The sequence below is a fragment of the Strigops habroptila genome, chromosome Z, assembly GCF_004027225.2.
Source record: "Strigops habroptila isolate Jane chromosome Z, bStrHab1.2.pri, whole genome shotgun sequence".
Classification (NCBI taxonomy): Eukaryota; Metazoa; Chordata; class Aves; order Psittaciformes; family Psittacidae; genus Strigops; species Strigops habroptila.
Genome location: NC_044302.2, coordinates 2,698,968 through 2,726,406, shown reverse-complemented (window position 1 = coordinate 2,726,406; position 27,439 = coordinate 2,698,968). Strand labels below are relative to the sequence as shown.

Genomic DNA, 27,439 nt, shown 5'->3' with positions numbered 1-27,439 from the left:
CAGTTCCAAGGGGTTGGTGACTGCAATTAATTTCTCTTTTAAAACAGAGAAGTTCAACAAACTTTCAGAAGTAAAGATGAGATAAGCTGTGTCTGATGAATCTGCAACGCCTCACGGCAGACCCTGGCTAAGCTCTCAGGTAACACTGTAGGCACGCTTCTTGCTTGACAGGCACAAAAGCAATTTTATGGAACAATGGCTCGCACCCAACAGAGGAAAGAACTCAAGTATGTTTTCCACGCATATGTTTCCTTGCTGTGTCACAGGCAAAGAACATGTTTGTGTTCAGATTTCACAGGCTGCCAAATTCCTCCTCAAAATTACAACTACAAGACCTCTCTTGACCTCCGACCTTTCCAACAAGAGTGCTGAGGATGTTTGCTGTCAGATCTTAGTGCCTGTACCCAACAGCTGACAGCGATCCTCTGTGCTCATAAAGATCCCAGGTCTTTAACCCAAATCTATTCTTGCAAAAGCGTTCACAGAAACAGGACCTTGGGAGGAGGAGGGCTTCCATATAACCAAAGCCTCTCTCAAGCCAGGACTACAAAGACCCAGCATACTCTTGCATGTTTTTCCAGTATAAATAATGTATTCTCCCCTACCCAGGCTACAATTCTCAGGCTTTTATCTCCTCTAATGCCATATGTTGTGGCAGGGATCCCTGCTAACCCCCTGATGTTTTCACCTGTCCCCAGACTCCACTGTATGGCAACATGCCACATGTCAGGAAACCCCACCTCTGCTCACTCCACCAGCACACAGCACAAAGCTCTGGTGCTATCCCACCCCACTGAGCAGGAGCAAAGATGAATCAATTCTGTTTATAAAATATTTCTGCAGGAAACCCACACAAACAAATCTGGCATCGCTTCAGCCAGGATGCAAGGGTCGGAGCTCATAACGAACCTGTCAATTAGCTTGCCCTGCAAGATGGCAGGTAAAAGGTCGATGCCGTCAATCTGTCTGTCACTGGGAGGCTGCAGTCCCGCCAGGGAGAGGATGGTGGTGAACAGATCCATCACGTTGCCCAGCTGATGGCTGACCTGAAAAAACAACAGAGACACGTTTGCAACAAGACCTTCAGGAAAAGCCAGAGCGAAAGAGGCTGGTTTCCACCAAAGCACAAGGATTGCTTCCGGAGACTCCTTCTCTGCTGAGCATCTTTGGAGGATATCTCCCTTTACGGTGCTGCAGTCACCAGCAAACCCCCAAGTAAAATAATAAGGGAAAGGAGATGATCCATATTTCTCCCCTTTTAAGGGAGCACTTGCATTTTGATTCATGTTATCATTTTCCTCTTTTTCTTCTCACTTCTTTCTACGTATCCACTTTACAGGAGCATGTTTTCACAGAGTTCAACTTAACGTAGCAAATTCCATCTCATTTGTGGATTGAAAAATCAGCATTTAAACCAAGAAAAAGTCCTTGATTTGTTCTCTCTTCAGGTCATCTCTGGAGGCCAGAATACCCTGAGAGAGTTCCCAGAAAGCACAGGGATAGATGGATAATAACAAAAAGAGCCCGATGACTTCATCTGCAAACCATTTCCAACAATTCAAGAACTGTAAAGTTGTGGTATTTTTAGAATATATTTTAATAAGGGAGAAAAACATCTGGGTTTGGCTCCAATGGAGATGTGCAGGCTTTTTTTCTTCCCTTTGCTTTTTTTTTTTTTTCCCTTTCCCCTTAATTGGGAGCCATATTCATCTCTCTGGTCTTAATTATTTATATTTTAAAACCCTAAAAAGTCTGTTCTGACTGATTCTTCCTGAATCTTTGCTCCCACCCTGCTTGCAGCACGCTACAGTTATCTGTTGTAGGATGGTTAATTAGCCGGTGACACACTAAATTAAAGCAGACACATTCAAATCAAGAGCAAAGCTGTTTTGCACCAGGATGCACCAGCACAAGATGCGACACGAAAAGAGCCTTTTCAGCTGTAGCACTTGTTCAGAAACAAGAAGCCATCTGATACAAGCCCACATCTGTAAGTACAGAAGCACTTTCTGAGTGAAATCCAAGTCGTAGCAGCAGCCTTGTGAATGTCAGTGTGAACATTACCATACTGGGACTATCAAAGACTTTTTACCTCTGAATCCTCTTTCTACTCACAAACAGACCCCCAGCCTGTGAGCTGACACTAATTATTTGAATACGACAACAAATGATAACATGATAAATGAATTTTTGTGAGATGCTGGCTCTAGAGAGAAAAAACCAAAGGGAAAATGCTATTTTTGCTGGGACATTAAGTCTTTTATTAAGAGGCTGGGCTGGAAAAAGTGAACACAAAGGATGAATTAACAAGTTTTTTTCTCTAAAAAAGAAACTGGAGAAAGCAATATGCAGGGGACTAATTACAAGTTTAAAATTACAATATCCCATTCCTTGATTACAGTAATTTCAAATTTTAATGGCTTCCATCCATCAAAAGGTGTTGGCAGGAACACATAATATTAAGGCTGCATGCAAGAAACTCTTCAGGAAAAATCAAAGTGCAAAGGTCTAAAAGCACAAGAGGAAACCTGACCATGAAAATCCTTGCCCTGGAAAGCAGCTGGATCAGTTGACCAAGATCAATAGGTCTTGCAGGAGGTCTCAGCCATTTGAGGTTAAACCTTATTTGTGGACACTGATGCAGCTGGCAGCCTGAAAGAGGTTGTGCTCAGCCTGTCCTTGGAGGCAGTGACAAACAGAGAGAAGCCCACAAATCCCCCCCAGAAAGGAGACATATACATGAATTTCTGTCTCTGCATGGTGAAGAGGATGGGGATCTTCTGATACACAGCTGTGGAGAAGGAAACAGAACCGAGCTCTCTGATGGGTTAACCCTGCTTCTTGCTCTCTCTGTGGCCATTTGGCAAATGTGGACCACTGGGAAGAAGCAAAGGTGGATGTTTCATCTATGGGATTAGCTGTGGGACAGTGCTGTGTGCTCCTTGGACCATTCCCTTGCATGGGCTCTTCTCTGTTCCTGGGTGTGCACTCAGAAAGGACACGTTAAAAACAAGCATGCCAAACCCCCAAAACCCCAAACCATCAGCTCATTCCTTACAGAGCTAGACTTTGTGAGCCACGGGTGTGGGGAATGCTGCACTCCCTCTGAAGTCAGAGGGGATTACAAGTGCTCGGCATCTCAGGAAAGACGCTCAGTCCCTCATAGGCTCATCTGCCAGCTAATTCACTCTGAGCATGCCTTAGGAGAGCTGTGGGGTCAGCAGAACACCATATGCAGAGCTGGAAATCTAATAAAGAGGAGATCTGGCACACGCCTGCTCCCTGACAACTGCTACGTCAGGAGCAGGCGGGCAAACAGAGATTTTTTTGTAATTAGACCTCTCACATTTATAAGGCAAGTCCAAAAGGCACTTTTCTTCTTGTCATTCCATTCCCTCGCCTCAATCTTTTGATAACAGGCAGCAAGAGGCAATCGCTGACCCGAGACTCGTGCCTCTAATATCACCCAATTTATACACTGCACTGTGACAATCCTGTGGGGCCACCATGGTCTTCTTCTACTGGCCCTTATTAACCATAACCAGATGTAGATGACTCTCTTTAATCATCCAATTACGTTTCTGGTCTCAGACAACATTTTTCCATGAAGCAGAGAAAACTTCTTAAGGAAATTAAATGCCCATGCCACAGCCACTTGGATTTATCTGTGCTCTGCAGCACCACACTGAAGAAGGGGGGGGGGAGAGGGGGGAAGGTTAATATTTATATAAAACTTTGAAGTATTTTTCAGAGAAAAATAAAAAAAAAAAATTACCATTTTCTCCTGTCAACAGTGCTCTTTCATTCTAGTTGCCTTTCCAATTTTTTTAAGAAAAGAAGAAGAAAAATCCAGAGAGGGCAACAGCCCAGAGAAAATAAATAATATATAAAAAAAAAGAGTGAGATCAGATATTGCTCGTATCAGTGAGAAACAGCTGGTATTACGCACGGAAGAACGGATTTTTCCCCCCTCCTTTCCTCCCCTCCTTTTTAATAAACTCTCAGTATACACATAACGTCTTTAAGAAAATGAAATCCTTTTGCTGTGGGCCACGTCGCTAGAAGAAATAGTCACCGCCGCTGTTATCAGTGCTTCCAAGCTTTAACTCTGAATCAAAGGCGACAATTAATAAAGTCGCCCCCGCCAGGAATGGAAAGGAGGAAAGCTAAATATTTGAAACTGGGTGAACAAATGTCAGGGTGTTTTTAAATAAAATCCTTTTACAGTTATCACAGCGAGCAGACCTGATATCCCTGTCTAATTCAATTTCAATTTGCGCCCCATGGGAGATAGTGAAGAAAAGGTTGCAATGCTGTCTTTGGGTTGATATGTTCTTTTCTCCTTCAGGAAGCAGGCACGAGAGAGGAAGGGGAGGAGGGTGAGGGAAGAGAGGAGGAGGATTCAAATACCAACAGAATATGATGGCTTTTTTTTTCCAGCTGGATCCTTCCAGAAAGCAGATGTGATGTGGGGAATTTTGAAATGCTGATTTGTTGTGAACTCACCTGGAAAACGTAGCTGAGGAGGAAACTGCAGAAAGGCTGTTTGTGTGTGAATAAATATTCCTGACGGGGGACCAGAATTTACTGAATGTTGATGCCAAGAGCTACACGCACTCCTGAGGCATCCCTCTCCTCCAAAAAACCTGCAAATCAGCCAACTGCACCAATTATCCCAACCTCTATCGATACCTGTCAAGTGTTCACAATCCTGTCACCTAACTTCTTTGTCTAAATAAAAAGCTACTCCCTTATTTAAGCAGACAAACGTACCCTCTAAGAGAAACAAAAAACCTCAACCCTATATATCAATGAGATTATTAATAAACTGCCAGATCCCATCAGCGGAATGAGCCTTTCACCCAATAACTGGATTTCAGTGGCCAGAGACAGAAGCCTTCTTTTTCTGGCTGCAGATGTGCCAGCTGAAATGGTCTCTGGCCCTCTGCCTGCTCCCAAAAGGTCCATGGCTGCAAAAGAACAACTACTGCACTGGGAGTAACTGCAGCGCAGAAAGGAGAAGTTGACCCTTCAGCTTTGTGCTTAGCACTCCTGAGAAGCTTTTTGCTTCCACACTGGTTCAGGGCTCCCAAGCCTTTGTCTCCTTCAAGTCTTTTGAAAAGAAAGAGTAATGAGAGACTTTGAAGCAGTTTCCCGTGCTTCTTGGACTGCCCAGGACTTAGGCTGACTGGTTTAAACCTGCAGTCAGTAAGATGTTGAAGCTACAGACTGTGTAAGATACAGAAAAAACCCCCAAAAATTTACTAGCAGACACACATCTCTTCACTTACTATGTCAGTGAAAGGGGCAATTATGAAGCAGTAACTACAGGCACCCTACAGACCAACACATTGTGAGCTATATTACACAGAAGCATTGCCAAACATCTCACCTGTGGTCAGTGCTGCTGTGTGTACCAGTGCTGGAGCCTCGATGGCAAGAATACAAGCAGAAAAGACATATAAGTAGCTATCACATATTTACTTATCAGTAGCATCATATGAGGTCTACCTCGGAGCCAAGCAGCACATCCTGTGGACAGAGTTCAGAACAGGCTTCTCAAGGTACCTCAGTGGAGTCCAAGAGGACATCTGGGAGCATAGCACCTGCACATGCAGATGTTTGGCAGGCAGCATCATGAACTGGAGCTCAGGATAGGGTGGATTTTAAAGTTTAGGATGTGCTTAAGTGCCAAGGATGATGATAGCAGTGGTGGAGTGGGGATTTTTGGGTGCATACCTGCCCTGATAAGCTTTAAGCGCACTCTTCAGCAAACTGAGCATGCATGGGCTCATGATAGCACAGCGTAGGTCAGTCCACCCACCTGTGCAAACACGTTAACTCTCCACAGAAATGACTGTTCACAGGAATTCAAACAGCAGCTCCAACTGTGGCCTCAAGCGGGAAGCCAAGCATCACACCAGGCTACCAAGAACATTCTGGACCACATAAAGCTTCACTGCTGAGCTACATGCAAAAGACTACCTGGGAGAGGCGTATCAGCCAGTCACAGTTCAAAAATAGAAAATAGAAAATAAGAAAAATTATTTCTCTACACATGTTCCTCATTATCCCAGAGTTACTACAATGGAAAGAATTTTTAAATTTGGTATTTACTTGTCCCCATTTATAATGCATGTTTACTTTTAGCACATTATTTAGTTTGGACATGGAAAACAAAACAGTCAGCTTCAGTTTCATGTTCTCATATGCTAGCCCAAGGCTGTTGTACTTGGCTTCTAAAGGCTTTATGGAAATGTTTAAATTTAAACAAAAAGACTGTTTTCATTTCAAATTAAAAAAAAAAAAAAGAATAAAACATCCCTGGTAGGCTTTGTGAACCCTTTAAAAATTATGAAACCAAACTACCCTCCTGCCCTCAGCTGTAGATCTAAGCTATCTGATGGCTTCCTCCTAAATGTAAGTGATAAATTATCATTATCCTGACTCAATTAAACCACTGAAAAGGAATGCAACTTAGAAAAATGTTTTATTTATGAAGAGTTTGCAGTCTTAAGCACAGTGCCCAGTTAATGAAGTATCACTTTCGTCAGGGGATGAGAGATGCTCACAAAGGGGAGGGAATTTGTATTATTTACTGTGAACCCTGCCTGCAGAAGAATTGATTGCATCCTTCTTTAATGAGAATTGGGACAAGAGAGGCTGGTAGTGCCACTGGAGGATTATCTTGAAGTGATCATATCTGAATTTGTGTACAGGCAGGAAAGAGCAGTAGTCTGGTATCTAGACCTCCTTGAGTGGAACTTTTATCAAACACCAAAGCAAGAGCCGAGTATCAAAGCACTTGACACTGAAGGGCACAGAGAGCGGTGTGCAGGCAACACGCTCCTGCTCTACACTGGGACACACATTAGTGATGTGTCTTTATACTCCAAGTTGTTCAAACACATATTCCACTAAAATACTGTGGTCCAAAAGAGTAACGGGTTTAAATAGATCAGGAAGACAAAAAGACCAGACCACTTGGTGTTCACAGATGTGTTGATCATAGACACTCTAGTTGCAAATCAGCAATAGTGAACAAGAATGGCATCATTCTCTGGGGGGAGCACTCAGCTCCTTATTTAGACAAGTGCCTGGACTGACACATTGGGCATGTTAAAAGCCTGAACCCAAGCTCAGCAAGAACCACCCCATTCACTTCAGTTTACTTAAGACTGACCTGAATTGTTAAAAGCAGATACTCACCCCTCCTGCAGGTATATGTCCCGGCCACCAAGCAATAGCTGGCTCTCTCATGCCACCTTCAAAGGTGGTTTGTTTGCCACACAGAAAAGGACCATTGCTTCCTCCTAGAGAGAGAAAAGAAGCCATAAATCCCACAATAAGCCAGCATCATTTCAGAGGGACACTGTAAACTAGGAAACTTTTAGGCTAGCTTTAAATGAATTTTCATTTCTGCATGAACGTTTCTTCAAATAACATGTCCAGAGTTGTTGTTTTGGTTTGGTTCTTTTTTTAAATATCCACTTCTCATGAAATTCTAGGAGTGTCTTCAGCACACGGAGAAAGTGACAGTTAAACACAACTTGCTATCAACCAAAGAAAGGTTAAAAACAAAAGCCAAACAAACAGAAAATACTTCACTGGCATTTTCCTTCTCTTTAAGCATGTTAACTGCTGTTTGGAACTAAAGGAAATCTGACACTTTCAGGCAGAAACAGTGGGTTTTTTTCATAATCCTTTTAAAGTACCAGAGCAGTATAAGATGCAGATAGAAGAGAGAGAAAAATACTCATGCAGTCCCTGAGTGTTCATTCTCAGCGATAGCAAGTGCTTTGCAGAAATGTTTGGGTTTTTAACCCAACCTTGTAGCTAAGCTTGCTGAGGAAGAAACAGGAAGGGCTTGTGACTGATTCCAGGTCACACAAAGTCAAACACGGTGGTTCAGCTGAAATCAGAACTCAGGATACTCCCTGCTCTATGGTCCAATAACCACGAGACAGCCTGCCTCCAAACAGAATGGAGTGGGTCATAAAATCAATTTGCAATGACTCTAAGAAAAACAACTATTTAAACAAAAGAAAACTTGTTAAGTAACAAAAACAGTTTTTCTTCTCAATATTTTTCATGTGTGCTAAAGAAGGAGAGACTCTTCGACTCTTTATAATTACTCAGAAAACTGAAATAGGCATTTGGCAGATGGAGAGTAAGAACCCTGCTAAGTTATTGTGCCTGGTCCTAAGTAAACTGAAAAATATTCATCCCCTGACAGTGGGACACAAAGTGGAAATGCACACATGTGAACAGGCACACTGGGGTAGGCCAAAAGTACATTTAGCCAAGGCTACCTCCTCCAACAGTGACTAGAAATAATGAATATAAGCTAATCCTGAACATAAAAGTTTTGAGACTTCCAACTGCATAAGGAAAAACCCCAAGCACAGGTCTCTTTTCCTGAAGACACAGAGGCTTAAGCCTCGATTTCACAACCCCAGCCCAGGTTTGTCCATCTGACACTCACCTTGTCTAGGAGCTGAAATGAGAGCAGCCCCGTTGTCAGAGGTGAAAAACACAAAAGTGTTCTCACTGATACCCAGCTTCTGAAGATGTTTTAGGATTTTTCCAATGCTATCATCAATTTCTCGCACAGCATCCCCATATCTGAGGCAAAAACAGATGCAAAACATTACAGGCAGCAAAAGAGGAAAAGTGTCACACAGCATAATGCACTGCAACCAGCCACAATGCTTCTAGGGGATGTAATTTATGCCTGTGCTACAGAAGTAGTTCTCTTATGCAGCAGGTACTGTAATAAAGTTTTCCACTGCAAACCCTGTGTCCCTTACCTGCAGAGAGCAACCTTTCTTGGGTATTAAGAGCCAGAATTTGTTCAGATGTGAGCCACTCTTGGACAGAGACCAGTGACTGATACAAATTTAGCTGTGAAGTTCTTAAATACAGGCAAAGCCACTTTGCCACAGACTTGAAGCTAATAACACAGTTTTGCTTATGGATGCTGGTTTGTAACTGCACTCTCAGAAGCAAGGCTCCCAACATCTAGAGAGCTCTTTGCCTCCTGTAAATTGCATTTTTCATGCCTGCTTTTCTACTTGCTGGTCGGATTTATAGGCTTTTAAAACAGGCACTAATCATACAAAAGCCTTCCAAAAAATCATCTGTGCCACATACCGCACTTCATTACTCACACAAACTGGCAAAGGAGCTTAGACTCCCCCTTCTCCCCCATTTTAGTCACATGATCTTCATTTCGGATGATAGCAAAATTATTAAAGAACAATCCAAGCAAAGTCCTCACTAATATATTTCAGCACACACATACACTTTTGAGAAATTATCTGTGTATTTGGATCTAATAAACATTGCTTAGGTTTTCTGTTTCTGCAGCATGAGGTATTAATTTAAAAAACCCCAATAAAACCAACACCCACAAACCCAAGACTTACAGTCCTCTCTGACTAGTGCCCAGGAACTCTTTGGAGGCATAAACAGGAGCATGGGTAGCATCAATTGCCCAGTATAAAAAGAATGGCTGCTGGCTGGCCTGCTGCTTGCTGATAAAATCGAGAGCTTCCTGTAAACAGCAATAAAAATGAATTTAATGGAATCATCCTCTGCCATCTAAATCTCTGCAAAAAAAGCAGCATAAAGTCACTGTGGCTTAGAAACCAGTGTTAAAATAGACAGTACCTGCAGGTAGATCTGAGTCAAGTTGGCTTCACCCGTCTTCAGATCAATTTTGAAATCTTCATAGTATCTTAAGATAAAAAGAATCAGGGAGAGAAAAAAAAAAAAATCAATCCTAAGGAATATACAACATAAAAAGGCTTTTTTTTCCCTTACTGCAAAAATAGGTAACAAACAAGTAACATGTGGCACTCAGCAAACTCTCTTCAGACATTAAAAAGAGTAGCACCTTATTTTTTTCTTATGGGTGAAAGCAGTGAAACAGCCAGATCTGAATTAAGGATGACTGCAAGTTTTGGACAAACCTGAGCTACCAGACTTTCACTGTTAAGCTATTAGAATAGGGGTAGTATGCTTAGAGACCTCACGCTGTTACTCCTTCAATAGGGAGCTGTTTGAAATGTGAATAAGATTTTTAGAAGTACAGAACAACTTCCAGTGAGATGGAGCAATCCTGGCATCAGAACTTGGGCTGCCTGGAAAATGTTATTTTAGAAGTATCTTTAGAAACCAACTAAGCAAAGAAGGGCAGGGGGCAGTGCTCAAGAGAACACCAAGGGAAATAAGATGATACAAGACTCAAAAGTGAATGGATAAGAATGGTACAACTGCAGACTTGGAGCACAGAATGGTGTTATGCAAACAGGCAAAAGTTTATTACAAACAGGAAGAGAAGGAATAAAGAGGTCTTTCAGTACAGAATGGAACCAACTTCTAAGAGAAGCAGTGGAGTGAAATCATCACAGGAAGCCGTTTGGGTGCAGTGGGATAAGCAAATGTCTCTTGGAGGGAGGCAGTCTAGGGCAATCACACCCCTAGATGGTCCACGTGCAGCTTACAGGTTGGCCTTGTTACTCAGGGCTATTAAAGATCTGGACACAACCTTCAGGTTAGGAAGGTGGACAACCATACAAGAGAAGGACTATTCCATGTATGTTTCCTTATACCCTTTCTGTATACATTCACTACCAGTGGTCATCGCAGAGTATAAAGGATTAAACAGGGTTGGGCCTGACCCAGAAGGGTTGTTCATGTGTTTCATGTCCGCTTACAAGCATCTTTTCTGCACTGGTTTATTGCTGAACTGCAGGATATTCAGGGCACTCTGTAGTAAGTATGTCAGATCGTATACGAGGCAGGATATTCCCAATGCTTGACATGCTATAAAGTCCTCTGCATGGGGTGAAATACCCGTAGATCACTGCCCGTCCAGCTGAGTCTGTAACTGATTCTGAAGCAGCTGGTGGCTTTACCAAACCCTTTTCACTGAAATGGGTTTGCTATGGCAGCACTTATCTTCCAGCACTGTAATGTCAGCAGGGGAAGCAAAGAAAATAACATTACCAGGCAAGTAGCTGAATTACCTGCCAATCATTTCCCAGTCCCTATACAGAGGGATATTGGGGAGAGCTCTGTTATCGAAAGGTCCAAAATGGCAATTTGGGGATCCAAACCACTCATCAAATCCATGCTTCAGGGGGTGGAACTGCGGCCGGTGACCCAGATGCCTAGGAACAAAAGAAACAGACGAGTTAAAATTCTGCTGCAAAAAAGCAAATAATCATCTCATCAGAATGGCATGCAAGAAAACAATCTTTGCCTAATAAGAAAAAACCTAAGCATTTCAATCAAATAAATGCAGAGCATTGTCTTGATCATTCTCATACTTGTTGCAAATGTGTCTGTGCAGTCTCACTTCAGTGCTTACATATATCCCATCTTAGCCTACTGTCTTGTCTTTGTTTTCCATTGTTTCCTTCCATTGGTGTCTTCTCTCATGCCGTCTTGATGAGCTGTACTGATGGACAACACTGCCCAAAGCCATTGCAAAGACACACATAATGTTTTACTTAGGGATTCTGATCTATGACAAGTCACTTTCATACCACTAAGCTGTAAAAACACAAGGCAAAGCTCATGAAATGTATCATTATATCTGCATCCCCTTTATGGAACATTCAGGTGGCCAAAATGGTACAAAGAGACCTGAATGTAAATGAAAACAAGTTCTTTACGTGCACATGTGAACATAAAACATGTTCAGCTGCTGCTGACAGCTCTGTTTACTATGCAGCTTGAAAATTCTCCATCCTTAACTTCAAGATGCAGCTCCTCTCTAATCTTCAACTTCTATGCTGCAAATTCTAAATTTCCTTCATTTATACCATCTTGAGGACACAGAATGCCCATCCTCTCTCAGTCTCTAAGGGAGATCTTTGTAGCTTAATGTTTATTTAATTATTCCAGCTTTCACTCACGAGCCTGCATCTGCAACCAGTCCATTTTATGCCATCACCCTCTGCACACTTTCTGAACATAAGGGGCATAAAATGCATTACCTGAAGTAAAACTATCCATGGTGTTATTCTGAGCTATTCCAAAATAAGTTATAACTGAAAATAATCATAATTCCAGCTATGATAATTCAGTAATGTAACTAAACCTGCAAGTCTGACCTGCACGATTCTATTCTTTCCTCATTTATACACATGATAATACAAAACTATTCCTCACTGCTTCTACAACAGGGGACATGAAAAATATTTTATTCCAAGGAAGTCCTAAGAGAACTTACAGAGGAAGAAACTTGAAAAAGGCATTAAATAATTTCTGAGATGCAGATTATTCTCTCCCTCTCACAACACACACAAAAAAATAGAGATTTAATGAAATGCAACAAATTCAAAAACGGTCATGGGAAATACTTGACTTGCAAACATATAATTAAACTGTGGAACTTGCTGCCACAGGACACCCTTACAAGTTTTTAGGAGGGATGTTGAAAGGATATAGAAATCTAGTGCTGGAAAACTTAGAGGGGTTTTTTTTAAGCCCTAAAATTCTGTGTTTGAGACCCTAATTTAACTACTGTACTTTGCCTGTTTTCTTTTTTAACCCCTTTCTAGGAAGCAGGGGGTGTGCACAAACAGAGATGACTGCTGTACAGGATCACTCCCTAGTCCTGTCCAGGGTAACAGGTCTTGGGTGCACAACAGTAATGCACTGCAAGTTCATATTCAGACTGCTTATTCCTAACAGCTGCAGGTTCTTCCAGATTTGCTCTTTTCCAAATAACTGCCTGGAACCAATCTGTATTTGCATTGTTTATTTCTTCTCCCTGGGTGTATGAATTTACATTTATTAGCACTGAACTGCATCTTATTGCGTTCAGCCCACTGATCCGATTCTTCACGGCCACTCTGCTGTTTGGATTTGTGGTTAATAAATAATTCACTGTCTCAGGGTAGTTTGCTTGCTTTCCAATTTCAGGGGCGCTGGCGAATCCGGCCACAATTCAAACCCACTCTTCTTTAACTAGTTAACAAAACTGTTAAATAAATTGTACCCTATTACTTTCCTTAACAGTATCCCCCCAATACTTCTCCTGTCTGAACTCTCTTCATTAACCATTACTCTGTCAACCAAGCAGTACTCCTCTGGTGTCTATGTACTTTGGAAGTTGCTACTTATGCATTTATGTATTACAGCACTGTTCCAAACTGTGAATCAACTGGTCAGAGATCCCCAGACCTCATGGGATTCCATTACAGCCCACAAGCACATTTGAAATTCTAATCTTACGAATGCACCAGTTTCAACTATTACATTGGTAATCCCACCGTGCTTGTTTAATCTGAATATCTTTCAGGCTTTTCCTTTCTGATTCTTTGCAGACATAGAATCACAGAATGGTTTGGGTTGGAAGGGACCATAGAGATCACATAGCTCCAATCCCCCTGCCACGGGCAGGGACATCTTCCACAAGACCAGGTTGATCAAAGCCCTGACCAACCTGGCCATCACAAAACACTGGTTTTTAGAAGTTCTGTGTCCTCCATGAAGATTATACTATACTTCCATGAAAGTCCATAAAGCCAAAGGACGATATTCACAGAGTATTGGATTAGACCTCCAGGTCTTTTAAAACATCTGGTATCAACTATGCCAATCAAGCCTGCTCCTATTCACCCTGACTTTCTACACTTGATAAACAATCTTAAATGTAGCCCCAGAGATGTCTGCATCTCTATTTCTACACCAGACGTTTCTACCCCTTAAAAAGAAGCTTTCGCAATTTAGACTACTATATTAACAAAAAACCCCAACATATAGCAGGGGCCGAAGATAAAAAGCACTTAGGCGCTCAAGGCACGTTCCAACAGAACATCTTGGTGGTTTTTGATTAAGTGGGATGATAAGTGGATGAAAGCACACAGGGTGAAGGGTTTATAAGTATATATATACACACACTGACATAAAAACCCCTCCAAGTCTTTGTATGAAGATACATGTACTTGTAATGATAGCAAGTCAGAAATTGATCACAGCAGGGGGGAAGATCAACCACAGATTTCAAAAGTCGGACATCTGAGCTTCTGGTTGTTCTGCTGTTCCTTCACAATACGCGCACAGACAGACTGAAATCTCAAAGCAAGAGATCTTAAAGCAAGCTTACCATTTGCCGATGATCTTATTGATGTAGCCAGCTTTCTTCAGCAACTCTGGAAGCAGTAATTCAGAATCTGGGATTCCTCCTACTATATCCTGTGGCGTGTATGCTGTGGAAAACAAACAAAAATCTTTCCGACTCTTAACAATATTAGAGAAAACAGCTCATGGCTACCCATCATTAGAAGCACTGTTACTGGGTCAGAAATAGCAACTAGCTTGAGGTGCCAGCAGTATAACTCCTTGGAAGTTCTCCCAGGCCATAAGATGAAGAAAATTAATTCAGAGAGATCAAAAGATCAAAAGATTTCCACCCATTAGCACACCATGGCCAGCAATAAAGGGGGCTGCCATCACAGAATGAAGTTAAGACCCTTGAAAGGGGCAGGTCATAAAGAAAGCAAGTGCTGTAGGTGTGCATCGAAATTTCCTTTACTCTTGCAAATTTGCTTCCTATTTTCTAAAATTAAGGCATTTTTTCCCTAAATCAGATGATCACTAAACTTGCTCAGACTGCAAGAGCTTAAAGAAATGACACCTCTCTCTCAGTCTACACTTCTCTGGCCCTTGAGAATCTAAGGTGTGACTTTGGTTAGGACGGAGACAGCGAAGCAGATTTGCTGATCCACAGTCTGAATCAGCATGTAGCTGCTGATTTCTGCCCAAGCACGTGGCATCTGTCACGCTGGAATCAATCACAGGAACTAGAATCAACCCAGGGACATTATGAACTGGTAATCTTCCCTGGAAGCACCATGGGCACAACAGTGCTATGAAACTGCCAAGGCTGAAATGGTTAGAGAACTGGCTGCTGGATAAAACTGTAAGCAGCTTGTTCTTTATTCTGGGTGTTTTAACATACACCCCATGTGACTTTCTTTCACCAGACACCAATTAGACCACCCAGAGGAAACACTTCACAGCCAGCAGAAGCAAATGGATCAACCAGCCTTGTTTATGTCTCTTAATTTGAGGAGGTTTTCTGCTTGATGAGGAGGAAGCAATAAATTTCATGCTCATTACCATCAGTTAACATGGTAATCTTTTTGTGCCACTCTGGAAGATCCATAGGGGAAGATCACCGAGCCAAGCCTTTGTTCACAGCAATGCTTCCTACAAAGCACAGAGGAAAATCAAGAGAGGAAGGCAAATCAGGAGTGCAGCCCATACCGTTTCTGGCATGTGCATTCGTGGTGTAAAAACCATTCCTGACTGGAAGACGGCCCGTCAACAGTGCTGCCCTTGCTGCAAACAAGAAGAAATGTTTTATTTTACATGCATTCTCTGCTTAATATTAACATTACTGCATTAAGGCTGAGGACAGCATGCTGACTGAAGCATGTCAGTGTCTTTCTGCCACAGCCAGCTAACTAAGATCACTCACATTAGAAGAGGCAGGAACTCCCCTCTCCAGTGAGCCATGGAGATAGCCACACTCTGATACGACACCATTTGACTTACTCCAGGACAAACCCGACTGAAATTTGGCCCCTCTCTTAAATTACCCAGTGCTGAAGGGTCCTTACTTTCAATAGTCAATGTAGCAGCCCTTCTATCTTAGTAATTATAAAAGGAACATCTGACATTTATATTTAAGAGGAAATCATAACATGAACTGATTAGATGCTTAAGGCTAAGTTTTCAAGCTTGCCTGAACAAAAGTCATGTAATGGTGAAGAAAGAGCTGTCCAGCTTTGACAATAGAAGTCAGGTCTTGACTGCAGGGAATGTTTAAACAGATGTTTTACTTTAAGCATACACAGTACCACTGCTGGACTTAGCAGGACTTCAGCATATTTTAAATGCCTTTTCTCAGCAAGGACGTCATCAGCACACTGACAAATTATATCCTAAATGAAAGCCCAAACAGAAAGCTCCTGATCCTCATTTTTGGTTCAGTTCTTGGCTGCCAATCAGGTTTGAAAAAAAACAGAAAGAAGGGGGGGGGGGGGGGGGGGGGGGGGGGGAGAAAATAAACCCACACCAGAGAAAAAACAATAGAGATAAAAATATCTGTGTCTCCCAGACCCAAACGTTTCTTTTATCTCTTGTCCCTTCCCCATGAATCTTGCAAGCCACCAGGGTCAAAACCAGGACACAACCTGCTGCAAGAAAGTCTCACCAAAGCCAATGGAATCAAATTATGTACAACATTCAGCAACAGTTTAGGTAGTGCTTTGTTTATCCCACAATAAGAAAGATGAAAAAAATGCAATGACTGCAGCTTTGAGAATACAAAACCATAATGTAAAAAATCCTTTAGGTAGACTGATTTGATCACTAAAACAGTGCTTTGTATGGACTGAGGATTGTAGGTTTTCCGATCAAAACATAAATAAAAAGGGAGCAAAATGCAAGATCAAGGCACCAAATCCAAACTCTGCCCTGAGGGTAACGGCTGGTTTCGTTGCTAGTTTGTCAAATGCTGGCAAACATCCCAATCTTTTCAGAAGGTGGCATGCTTATACATTAGTTTAAAACTCAAGTTTACTTACATGGAGAACAGAGGGGGTTGGCAGTATAAAAATCCAGGAAAAGCATCCCTTCTGAAGCCATCTGGTCTAAGTTAGGAGTTTCCTTAGAAGGCTCTCCGAAAGCTCCCAAATCACCCCAACCCATCTGTAAAAAGAAGACATCGAAAGATGTAAAAGTATTTCTACTCTTCCACAGCAATGCTTCTGGGCCCACATAACACTGTTATTGCATCCCTTCATTTCTAAATCTTTATAGTGCTCATCTCCCTACTTAGGGAGTACTTCACAAACGTGATAAAAATTATCTTCCCCAACCCTGTGAAGCAGGGAACTGTTACGCTTCCCACTGAGGAATGGGAAACCAAGGCACACATGAGATTAACTGACTTGCTAATAGGCATTAAAGCACTTGTAGCAGAACTGGGTAAGAACCCTAATGTCTTCACTCTTACTCAAGTGCCTGATGACTGGCAAGCACACACATGTCAGGGAGGAAAAGGAAGTTACACGTGATACACTCGGTGTTGTACAGCTGCAAAGTCTGACCCTTCAGCCCCTGGCTAAGTGTCTTTGCAGTGGATCCCAGGACTCCGTCTCAGCCTGCTGAATCTGTCAATCCATCTGTGTATACGTAACTAGAAATGCAAAGGAAAGCTCTAAACTCCAAAGCAGTGCTGCAGGAAAAGGCAGAAAGCATTTATTTGAGAAGCAAGTCCTGGAGAGAAACCTGCCAGAGGCATCACATGTCTTGAAACATGTGGTGAAAACAGTGTCTTGCTTATTTGCAAGACAGTGGTTTCACCCTGCATCTTCTCCTGGCCTATGAGGGGTCATATGCCAGAAGAACCATAAAATTGCCCTCACGTTGTCTACATTCATTGCTGAAAACTATTACTGGTAATAATACAAGTAAAACTGACTTAAAACAGAAGGTTCTAGAAGGGAACAATTTAATGAGCAATTAGGCACCATGGTTGCTAGAGATTATATTATGCTTTAAAAAAGGCAATAGCTTTCTTTAATACAGATGCGTATCAGGTGAGCAACTGATAAGGGAGGGCGTAATGTATTGAGATTTTTAGAAAGCCATCTGTTTCGCCCCATTTGAGAGTCTAACATTTACACGGCAGTGGTGCAGTTTGGAAAGGAAAACTGTTGGAGTGCTGCAGAGCCGGCTCGTGATGCTGGAGCAAGGAGGAAATAAACAGTTCCGCCTAACACTAGGATGTGGAATTAAAATGGATTCAATGGGATCACCCCCCAGTTCTCCATTCGTCAGTATCTTTATCACCAAGGAAGAAAGAAAAAACACAATGTCTTGTTGCTCTAATTCACAATCACAGAAGTTACTGAAGGATCAAAGAAAACAAGATCATGGAGATGCATTTTTAACGAACAGCATATTAAATAAATAAATAGTTCACAGAAGCTCCAGTTAGGATCTGTACCTTATCATGTCTCATGCTGTACCAACACTTCTAGAGTGGGATAATCACTGTCCCAAGGAGCTTTCATCTTGAAAATTACAAATGCCAGCTGGGAGAGAGGGGGAATATTCCTGAATGGGAAATTGAGATGGACTGCCGAAGGCTCAGCTGGGCAGAAAAACTCGTCTTACAAGGTAATTATCTTGTACTGGAGTGTAGAAACACAATGAAAACCAGTCATGCTGAATTGGCAGAATGGAGCCAAACAGGCGATAAGAGCTTGCCCACCCTCCGAGGCACATACCCACCCTCATTTGCTTTTCAAATAGCTTAAAACAGTACACAACAAGTTCCTACTACAAACACACCTGATGGATGACACCAAAGTATTTAGAAGAGAAGCAAAACAGGAAGATGCCAGCAACTGGACCGTGTTGAAAATCAATATATTTCCTTACCCGGGTGGTTAAGACCACTCCAGGGTGCAAAAATGAAAAGACTTGTAATTGGAAACAAATCTGTGATTATTTCCACTTTTTAGTGATTTATTGTCTCTTTTTTATTTTATTTCCCTCAGTTCAGAGAGTAAAAATTAGCAGGATTAGTTTCTTCTTGTTAAGTTTTTCAAGAGGTAAGTGTGGGTTTCTAAAACATTTCCTTAAATATATATTGGGAGTTTCTTTCTCTACACTTGAAGATGCACCTTATTCAGTGCTACTACAACTACATCCATTGTTGGTATTAGAAGATACTGCCACAATTATTTTTGCAGGCTACAAAACCAAGCCTTAACTTTAGGATGGTTCTACCAAGGTTTGAAAATCATCGAGACACTCTGGTTTTCAACATTTACCAGCCAGTGGAATCCTTTGCCGAGGACTGTGGAGTTCATTGCTCAGTCATGCTCAGTCATTATGAATGGACTTATTAAAATGAGCTTATTAGGCTTCTAGGTAAGGTATGTAGGTGTGTAAGCACCAGTTCCAAAAGGCTTTTGTATGGGCTTGACTTTACAGATCGGAGAAGTCTCACTTGTTTTCAGCAGGACATCCACACACAAGGAATAACAAGAGGTTTGTGTGCAGTCTCTAGTGCAGGTCGCTTTTGGAAGTTCTGCCCTGAAGGAAGGGCAAAGCAGGGATACAGCAGACCTTGCTGGGAATTCATTTCTTCACCACTTTTTACACAAAATTTGGAAGGGACTTGAGAAGGAAAGCAACTGAGCATGAGGAAGCACGTACATAAAGTCCTTAAAAACTTATTCAGATATTCCTGCTTATTTCAATCAAACTTTTCCAGACCCTCACATCAACCCATGCCTGAATCACTGTGCTGAAGACCTCTGACCATGAATCACACCACGGACCCTGCTCACGTGCCATCCCACAGGCTGAATATGAAGCCCACAGCGCCTGGAAGGGATGATGTGTGAACCTGGAAACTGTGACCTAGGTGGGATCATGTGCATCAGGGAGAGCTCTGCTCTGCAGGAGTCACAGAATCATAGAATGGTTTGGCTTGGAAAGGACCTTCAGATCATCCAGCTCCAACCCCCTGCCACGGGCAGGGACACCTTCCACTAGAGCAGGTTGCTCCAAGCCCCTGTGTCCAACCTGGCCTTGAACACTGCCAGGGATGGGGCAGCCACAGCTTCTCTGGGAAAAGTCTGTGCCAGCGCCTCAGCACCCTCACAGGGAGGAGCTTCTTCCTTATATCCAACCTGAACTTCCCCTGTTTCAGTTTGAACCCATCACCCCTTGTCCTGTCCCTACAGTCCCTGATGAAGAGTCCCTCTCCAGCATCCTTGTAGCCCCCTTCAGACACTGGAAGCTGCTCTGAGGTCTCCACGCAGCTTCTCTGCTCCAGGCTGAACAGCCCCAATGTTCTCAGCCTGTCTCCATACGGGAGGTGCTCCAGCCCCTGAGCATCCTCGTGGCCTCCTCTGGACTTGCTCCAACAGCTCCACGTCCTTCTTATGCTGAGAACACCAGCACTGCACAAAGTGCTGCAAGTGGGGTCTCAGGAGGGCAGAGCAGAGGGGCAGGATCACCTCCTTCGACCTGCTGCTCACGCTGCTTTTGATGCAGCCCAGCACACGGCTGGTTTCTGGGCTCAGGCACACACTGAAGCCGGTTCATGTTCAGTTTCTCATCAACCCACACCCCCAACTCCTTCTCCTCTGGCTGCTCTGAATCACTTCTCTGCCCAACCTGTAGCTGTGCCTGGGATTGCCGCGACCCAGTCAGCAAGACGGAGCTTTAAGGAGCACAAAGCAGCAAATAAATACTCAAGACACACTCTCCAAACACAAGTCTTGCCAGGCCCAAAAACAACCCTTGATGCACCCTTAGGACATCCAAAACCAGAGCAATTTGCAGGGTAAGGCTCATGGGCACCCAACCTGATGAAACCTCCACCTCGGTGCCTCCGCCTCAGCACCAGTGCAACTTTAGACCCACCACAACACTCCCTAGAGCTCGGGGACCACCGCAGCACCGCTGACACGCCGTGCACACACCCCCAACACGCTCCCCACACACCAACACAACACTTTTGGCAGCAGCCATGCCTGCAAGGCGCTGGTGCTCACACCATGCCCCCCACAGACACCCCCAGAACCAGCGCGGGACACAGACGTGCCACCACAGCCGCCCCCCCAGCAGCCCTGGCACCCCCCCTCCCCACAAGGGCCCTGCTCTCACCCCATTCCCCAACTCCCCACAGCCCCCCCCCCCATAACAAGCACCCTATGGAGCCGAGGCCCCGCTTTACCGACCCCCCCCCGGGACCCAAGCCCCCCCCCTTCAGCGTTACCCTCCCCCCCAACAAGGCGACTTCCTCGCAGCGACACGAACCCCCGTCCCTCTCCCCACGGGCCTCCCCACGGCCCCCCCCCCGGCCCCGCTCACATCGTCCATGAGCAGCAGCAGGACGTTGGGGGCCGCGGCGGCCGCGGCGGGGCCCAGGGCCCAGCACAGCCACAGGGGCACCAGCACCGCCTTCGCCATGGCAACCACGCAGCGGACGCGCCTCACGTGACGCGCCGCCCCCGTCACGTGGCGCGCGCGCGCGGAGGAGGAGGTGGGGAGGGAGGGGGCAAGATGGCGGTGTGCATCGCGGTGATCGCCAAGGAGGTGGGGACGGGCCTGGGCGTGTGGGGCCGGTGGAGCGGGGGGAGCTGTGGGGCGTGAGGAGTGGGGCTAGCTGGCTGGTTGTGGGGCCCGAGGGTGGCGGGGAGTGGGGTGGAGCTGTGGGGCGTGAGGGGTGGCGGGGAGTGGGGTGGAGCTGTGGGGCGTGAGGAGGGGTTAGGGGAGATGTCAGGTTGTGGGGCCTGAGGGTGGCGGGGGGTCAGGGGGAGCTGTGGGCCATGAGAAGGGGTGAGAGGAGTGGGGCTGGGTCTCTGGTTGTCGGGCCTGAGGGTGGCGGGGGGTCAGGGGGAGCTGTGGGGCGTGAGGAGGGCTTAGGGGAGATGTCAGGTTGTGGGGCATGAGGGTGGTGGGGGGTCAGGGGGAGCTGTGGGGCTGAGTCTCTGGTTGTGGGGCCTGAGGGTAGTGGGGAGTGGTGTGGAGCTGTGGGGCATGAGGAGGGATGAGAGAAGATGTCAGGTTGTGGGGCTGGAGGGTGGTGGGAGATCAGGGGGAGCTGTGGGGCATGAGAAGGGGTGAGAGGAGGGGGGCTGGGTCTCTGGTTGTGGGGCCTGAGGGTGGTGGGGGGTCGGGGGAGCTGTGGGGCAATAGGACGGCTTAGGGGGGATGTCAGGTTGTGAGGCCGGAGGGTGGCAGGGAGTCAGGGGGAGCTGTGGGGCCTAAGGAGGGGTGAGGGGAGAGGGACTGGGTCTCTGGTTGTGGGGCCTGAGCAGGAGTGAGGAAGGGAGCAGGACCGGGGCCATGGGGCTGTTTGTGGGGTAGGGGTGATGGGAAAGGGCAGGGTCTCAGGTTGTGGGGCATAAGTAGGGGTGAAGGCAGTGGGGCAGAGCCTTGGCGGGTATGGGGGGGAGCAGGGCAGGCGCTGGAGCTCAAAGTGAGCTGGGCAGGAGCAGGCTGGGACTGGGGCAGTGAGTGCAGGGGCAGGGTGAGGGTCCGCTCCTGCTGCCAGGAGAGGAGAGCGGTGTTCCTTAAAGCTGGAGACAGGCTCTGCAGAGGCAAGGGGGCAGGTCAAGCAGTGGAGAGACCCGAGCCTTGTGCAGATGATCCTCCTGTCACTGGTGCGTGGAGATAAATCTGCACAAGCGCTAAAAGGTGTAAAGGGGATGGATGTGAAATGCTTACAATAGCTTACTTCTGGCAGCAGCAGTTCTTTGGGTGAAAGCACTGTTGCAGCATCAGCCATCACTTACACAGCAGAGCGGCCAGTCCTAGTTGGTGTAATTTGTTCTCCTCCTCAGAACTATCCCCTGTACATCCGGAGCGTTCCAACCGAGAACGAGCTGAAGTTCCACTACACCGTGCACACGTCTCTCGATGTGGTGGATGAAAAGATCTCTGCGATGGGCAAGGCTCTCGTAGATCAGAGGGAACTGTACCTGGGGCTCCTCTACCCCACTGAAGACTACAAGGTGTATCTTTCTAATGCCTTTGCCATTTTGTGTTTATTTATGTATTTATATGTATATATGTTATATGTATTATTTGCATTTATTTATGTATTTATAGAGGAAAGCCCTTCTTTCTTGGAAGGGGCTCTGCACAGGAAGCCTCTCTCCCTACTTGATGCCGTATTAAAGACATCGGCAGAAAATACATGGCCTTGTTCACTGACCACTTTGTAACATAGAGGTTCAGGTTTGGTGCCTTGGTCAGTTCAGAAGCTGCTTCACTGCCCAGCAGGCAGTGGGAAATGTACTTTTAGCCTACATGAGGGAGTGCAGCGTGTGAGGAATGTGTGGTCCAGCTTGACTGCACGTTTCACTAACTGGGTGCTTTATTCCCTGCTTAGCTAAAACACTTGACTGACTAGAATGAAGCTAAGACTCTTTAATAACACCAATGAAAGTAGCAGGCGGATGAAGGCCTCTGGTCAAGTACCTAAATCCCAGATGTGTGGTCCGATTTCTTTATATCTATACTCCATTGTCATGTTTATAAGTCATGGACAGTGGGATTGAGTGCGCCCTCAGCAAGTTTGCCGACGACACCAAGCTGTGTGGTTCGGTTGATACGCTGGAGGGAAGGGATGCCATCCAGAGGGACCTTGACACGCTTGTGAGGTGGGCCGATGCCAACCTTATGAAGTTTAACCAAGGCAAGTGCAAGGTCCTACATCTGGGTCGGGGCAACCCCAGGCACTGCTACAGGCTGGGCAGAGAAGAGATTCAGAGCAGCCCTGCAGAAAAGGACTTGGGGGTGTTGGTTGACGAGAAGCTTAACATGAGCCGGCAGTGTGCGCTTGCAGCCCAGAAAGCCAACCGTATCCTGGGCTGCATCAAAAGAAGCGTGGCCAGCAGGTCGAAGGAGGTGATCCTGCCCCTCTACTCTGCTCTTGTGAGACCCCACTTGGAGTACTGCGTACAGTTCTGGTGTCCTCAACATAAAAAGGACATGGAGCTGTTGGAGCGAGTCCAGAGGAGGGCCACGAGGATGATAAGAGGGCTGGAGCACCTCCCATATGAAGACAGGCTGAGAAAGTTGGGGCTGTTCAGCCTGGAGAAGAGAAGGCTGCGTGGTGACCTCATAGCAGCCTTCCAGTATCTGAAGGGGGTCTACAAGGATGCTGGGGAGGGACTCTTCCTTAGGGACTGTAGTGGTAGGACAAGGGGTAATGGGTTCAAACTTAAACAGAGGAAGTTTAGATTAGATATAAGGAAGAAGTTCTTTACAGTGAGGGTGGAGAAGCACTGGAATGGGTTGCCCAGGGAGGTTGTGGATGCTCCATCCCTGGCGGTGTTCAAGGCCAGGTTGGACAGAGCCTTGAGCCACATGGTTTAGGGCAAGGTGTCCCTGCCCATGGCAGGGGGGTTGGAACTAGATGATCTTAAGGTCCTTTCCAACCCTTACGATTCTATGATTCTATGATTCTATGATCTTTTGAAGTTTCTTCATCTTTTCCTCTGAATCCCACATATGGAAGTTAGCTGCAGACCCGATTCAGGGTTTTTATAAGCTGCTTGTTAATTTTTGAAGTTTCAGATCAGTCACACTGGGCTGACATTAGAACATCTCCAAGTCTCCCAAACAAGAATAAATAAGGTGGCTGTGTCATTAAAATGGTTCCCCCAAAGTAGCTAGTGGGAGGCTGCTTCTGAAATTCCAAGGCATGCTTTACTGGCCAGTGTAGGAGCAAGCTTGCCCTGGAGTTATCAAAGATGGAAGCAGTCAGGTAGAAAAGGGATTCAGTTCCTGCAAAACAGCATCTTGCTTACCTCATCTAGTCCTAGCTACGTGCTGGACACAGCAAGAATGTCATGTTTCCTCCCAGCTTGTTTCTTTGAGTGTATTTCGGCCTTGCCTTAGTTGCTTTACCATGCTCTGCTGTGTCAGAAGCACTTGCCTTAACAGCTGCACAGATACGGCTACGTGACGAATTCCAGGGTGAAGTTTGTTATGGTGGTGGATTCTTCAAACACAGCGCTTCGAGACAATGAGATCCGCAGTGTAAGTGCAGGACATGAGAGCATGACTTGCCACATCAGTGTTTTTGCTACTTCTATTTATTCATAAAGTGCTGAGAAGCAAAAAAGAAGTATTAATTAAACTACAATCCCTTTTCAGATGTTCCGAAAGCTGCACAATTCCTATACAGACATAATGTGTAACCCCTTTTATAACCCTGGGGACCGTATCCATTCCAGGTGAGTTGACCATACTGATTTTTGTCATCTTTCTGGAACTTGTAGTGTACCCATGATGTAATAGCACTAAGAGCCTAACCCCTGTGGTTGACCAGTTCAGATGTGCATGCTCTGACTGCCTAAATGGAGAAGAACTGTGATGCCTTTGGGCCATTACTTTGGAACAGAAAACTGATAGTCTCATGACTATCCCACTTCCACCTCAGAATTGGTGTTAGGAACACTGATGCAAGAAAATTTATTTCTTGGAGAGAAAAAAATCACCTGTTTCATAGGTGGCATAAATAAACAGAGGTAAGTAGAGCAGGTTAAAGAGTGAACAACTGCACTTGTTCAGGGCTTATCCTTGAGTAAGGACAGACAGGCATTCAGCACGTGTAATTCCTCACATGGGAGGGCCAGTGCCCCCCATTTCTTATGTGTATTCTCTGTAATCAGGGGATTTTAATACCGTTTGGAGTTTCTGTTGCCTGGGCAAGAACAACTTTTTACACTTTGCTGAGGCAGATCTGCAGCCAGGGTAAAACCTGTCCTTACTTTAGCTTGATTAAAAGTCATTACTTACCCAACAAAGCACAGTTAAAGCATAAAACAATGCATTCAGCTTAGGGAAAAACAGCTTGTTAACCAGCAAGAGGCATTGTTAGCCATTGCCTTTGTTACAATAGACATGCTGTGCAGAAGTAGCTGCTTCCTCTAATATTCTGTGTTCATTCCCTTCTCTAGGGCTTTCGATAATATGGTGAACTCCATGATGATGCAGGTGTGCTGAAGCTCTGCCTCTTCTTATCCACATGTTGAGGACATCCCCCGTGTACAGGAGTGTGCATGAAGTGATGTATATATTGTCTTCGTTCTGTGCAATATTTTAAATTTATTCTATGTAAATAAACTGGACACCTGCAAGGTCTGCATGCATTTCAGCTCCAGCAAACCTGAGTATAGCACAGACATCACTGTTCAGCTTTATGCCTTCAGGCAACAGAAAAGAGCCAGCTCTTCCTTCAGGAAGGTCAGCTTGTGTCAGATAGGTTTGTTCCCTACAGAAATGCATGCAGCTGTGCCTCTGTGCAACTCAGATGTCTCTGTAGAAATTGGGCTTTGTGTAAAAACAGCAGTTCCTGCTGTGCTAGTGATTAGAGCAAGAACAGCTGCACAAGAGGCAGCTAAGTGATGATTATTAGGTCAACCTAGATTTCAGTCAGCTGAGACGCAAAGAGTGACACTGTTCCTCAGAAGTACTGGTGCTTCAGAGCAGTTCCTCTGAAGCAGGAGGAGCACATCAGCCACAGAAGTCCTTTTGCTCTTTTCCACCCCACCTTTGCTGCCACTCAGGACTGTTCATTCTGACAGGAACATCACAAGCAATGCTCAGTTCAAACATGCTTGGGACTTTGTCCAGTTTGTCCTGCTAGGAGCACTCAGACCTGGGTGTACTTACTCCATTAGTTCTTGGAAAGAGAAAACTCCGCAAGCCAGCTGAAGGCTTCAGGTTTCTCTACAACCCCAGGCCACTGTTTACATACTTGAGAGAGCTCTGCAGATAGCAAACAGCTGGCCTCAAAGCACCACCTTGAACCCAATCAAACCCTGCACTGATCTTGCCTTCCTGGGGAAGGTCTTTGGGTGACTCGCATTTGACAGCACCTCCTGATATCACTTCACACCTCATTCAGCCAGGCCAAGCACACTTAACAGCTATTTCTAGCCCAGGTCAGGGAGCACAGGTAGCACAGCTGGGATAAATCCACACAAAGAGATTAAGACACGATTGCACAGCTGCCTGGCTCATCCCAAACTAATCTCTATTAGCATCTCCTACCCTTGCAGCTCCCTGCTGTTCTAATTAAAGACTGCCAAATCAATACCAGGTATTTATCTAGGAAAAACCTCACAAACTAGGCTAGAAAAGCTTCTTAATTGCTTGTGCAATGCACTTACCCTACACAAAGCTGTGCAGCTACAGCATGTTCAGCAGAGGTAACGCAGGCAGGCATAGGCACTGAGCAGCTACTCTGTGCTTTTTGCACACCTCTACTCCAAGTACTTCCTGCCCCACATGCAGCAGTCTGTGCTCAAGCATCTAATGAGTTAAAAAATACGTAATACATAAGATAATTAAATAGCTGCACAGCTCCAAAGGATACAAGAAGCCTGGAGAAAGCCAGGTCAGCACCGAGTCAGCTCCAGTCTCACTGCAGATGAGGTTCAAACAGCAAGGTAATTTATTTTAAAATAAAGTGACATTTACAATACCTTCTCAAACAGAACTTCCATACATTTAAATCAACAACCTGTCAGATCATCAGAAAGTGTTGAAGCCTCTCCCACCATCTAAACAAGGCACAGCTGTGCACTGCTATTCCAAAACATCTTCCTGTAAACCTTCACTCTTTTCATATCAGAGTGGGAGTTCAGCATTTCCTCTAACACAAGAGAATCCAGACATCCAAAAGTAATTTTTGTTAAAAAAAAATTAAAATTAAGAATTTACAACACCACTAAACTTAAAGTTTAAAGCCTAGGGAAAAAAAAAATAAAATTACTTTTTTAAGTCTAAACTTAAGCTGTAGCTCAGATCAAGGCCAGTGTAGGCAAAAGTACAAAATCAACATCACATCAAGAGTCAAAGC

The 27,439-nt window shown here is 44.9% G+C and overlaps 2 protein-coding genes across 4 annotated transcripts in view; one reads left to right on the top strand and one right to left on the bottom strand.

Annotated features, from left to right (window-relative positions):
* The window catches only part of GALNS (galactosamine (N-acetyl)-6-sulfatase), a 47,577-nt gene extending 26,549 nt beyond the window's left edge, over positions 1 to 21,028 (bottom strand). Inside the window, exons 1-10 of one of the 3 annotated variants that reach the window (XM_030512039.1) lie at positions 20,929 to 21,028; positions 16,614 to 16,737; positions 15,289 to 15,363; positions 14,126 to 14,228; positions 11,034 to 11,177; positions 9,673 to 9,739; positions 9,429 to 9,556; positions 8,486 to 8,625; positions 7,210 to 7,313; positions 910 to 1,046 (exon numbers count right to left, since the gene is read on the bottom strand). In XM_030512039.1, the coding sequence (XP_030367899.1) occupies positions 910 to 1,046; positions 7,210 to 7,313; positions 8,486 to 8,625; positions 9,429 to 9,556; positions 9,673 to 9,739; positions 11,034 to 11,177; positions 14,126 to 14,228; positions 15,289 to 15,363; positions 16,614 to 16,737; positions 20,929 to 21,027 (1,121 nt within the window). In that variant the 5' untranslated portion in view covers position 21,028. Of the gene's footprint in view, positions 1 to 909; positions 1,047 to 7,209; positions 7,314 to 8,485; positions 8,626 to 9,428; positions 9,557 to 9,672; positions 9,740 to 11,033; positions 11,178 to 14,125; positions 14,229 to 15,141; positions 15,232 to 15,288; positions 15,364 to 16,613; positions 16,738 to 18,040; positions 18,209 to 20,928 lie in introns of those variants that run through there. The other 2 variants (XM_030512040.1, XM_030512041.1) reach the window with 2 other exon arrangements.
* Positions 21,029 to 21,075: 47 nt separating this feature from the next.
* TRAPPC2L (trafficking protein particle complex 2 like) lies at positions 21,076 to 25,729 on the top strand. Its single transcript, XM_030512063.1, has 5 exons — positions 21,076 to 21,153; positions 22,404 to 22,576; positions 24,522 to 24,609; positions 24,727 to 24,806; positions 25,533 to 25,729. The coding sequence occupies exons 1-5, from the start codon at positions 21,121 to 21,123 to the stop codon at positions 25,576 to 25,578; spliced, it is 420 nt and encodes a 139-aa protein (XP_030367923.1). The 5' UTR covers positions 21,076 to 21,120; the 3' UTR covers positions 25,579 to 25,729.
* Positions 25,730 to 27,439: the final 1,710 nt, after the last annotated feature.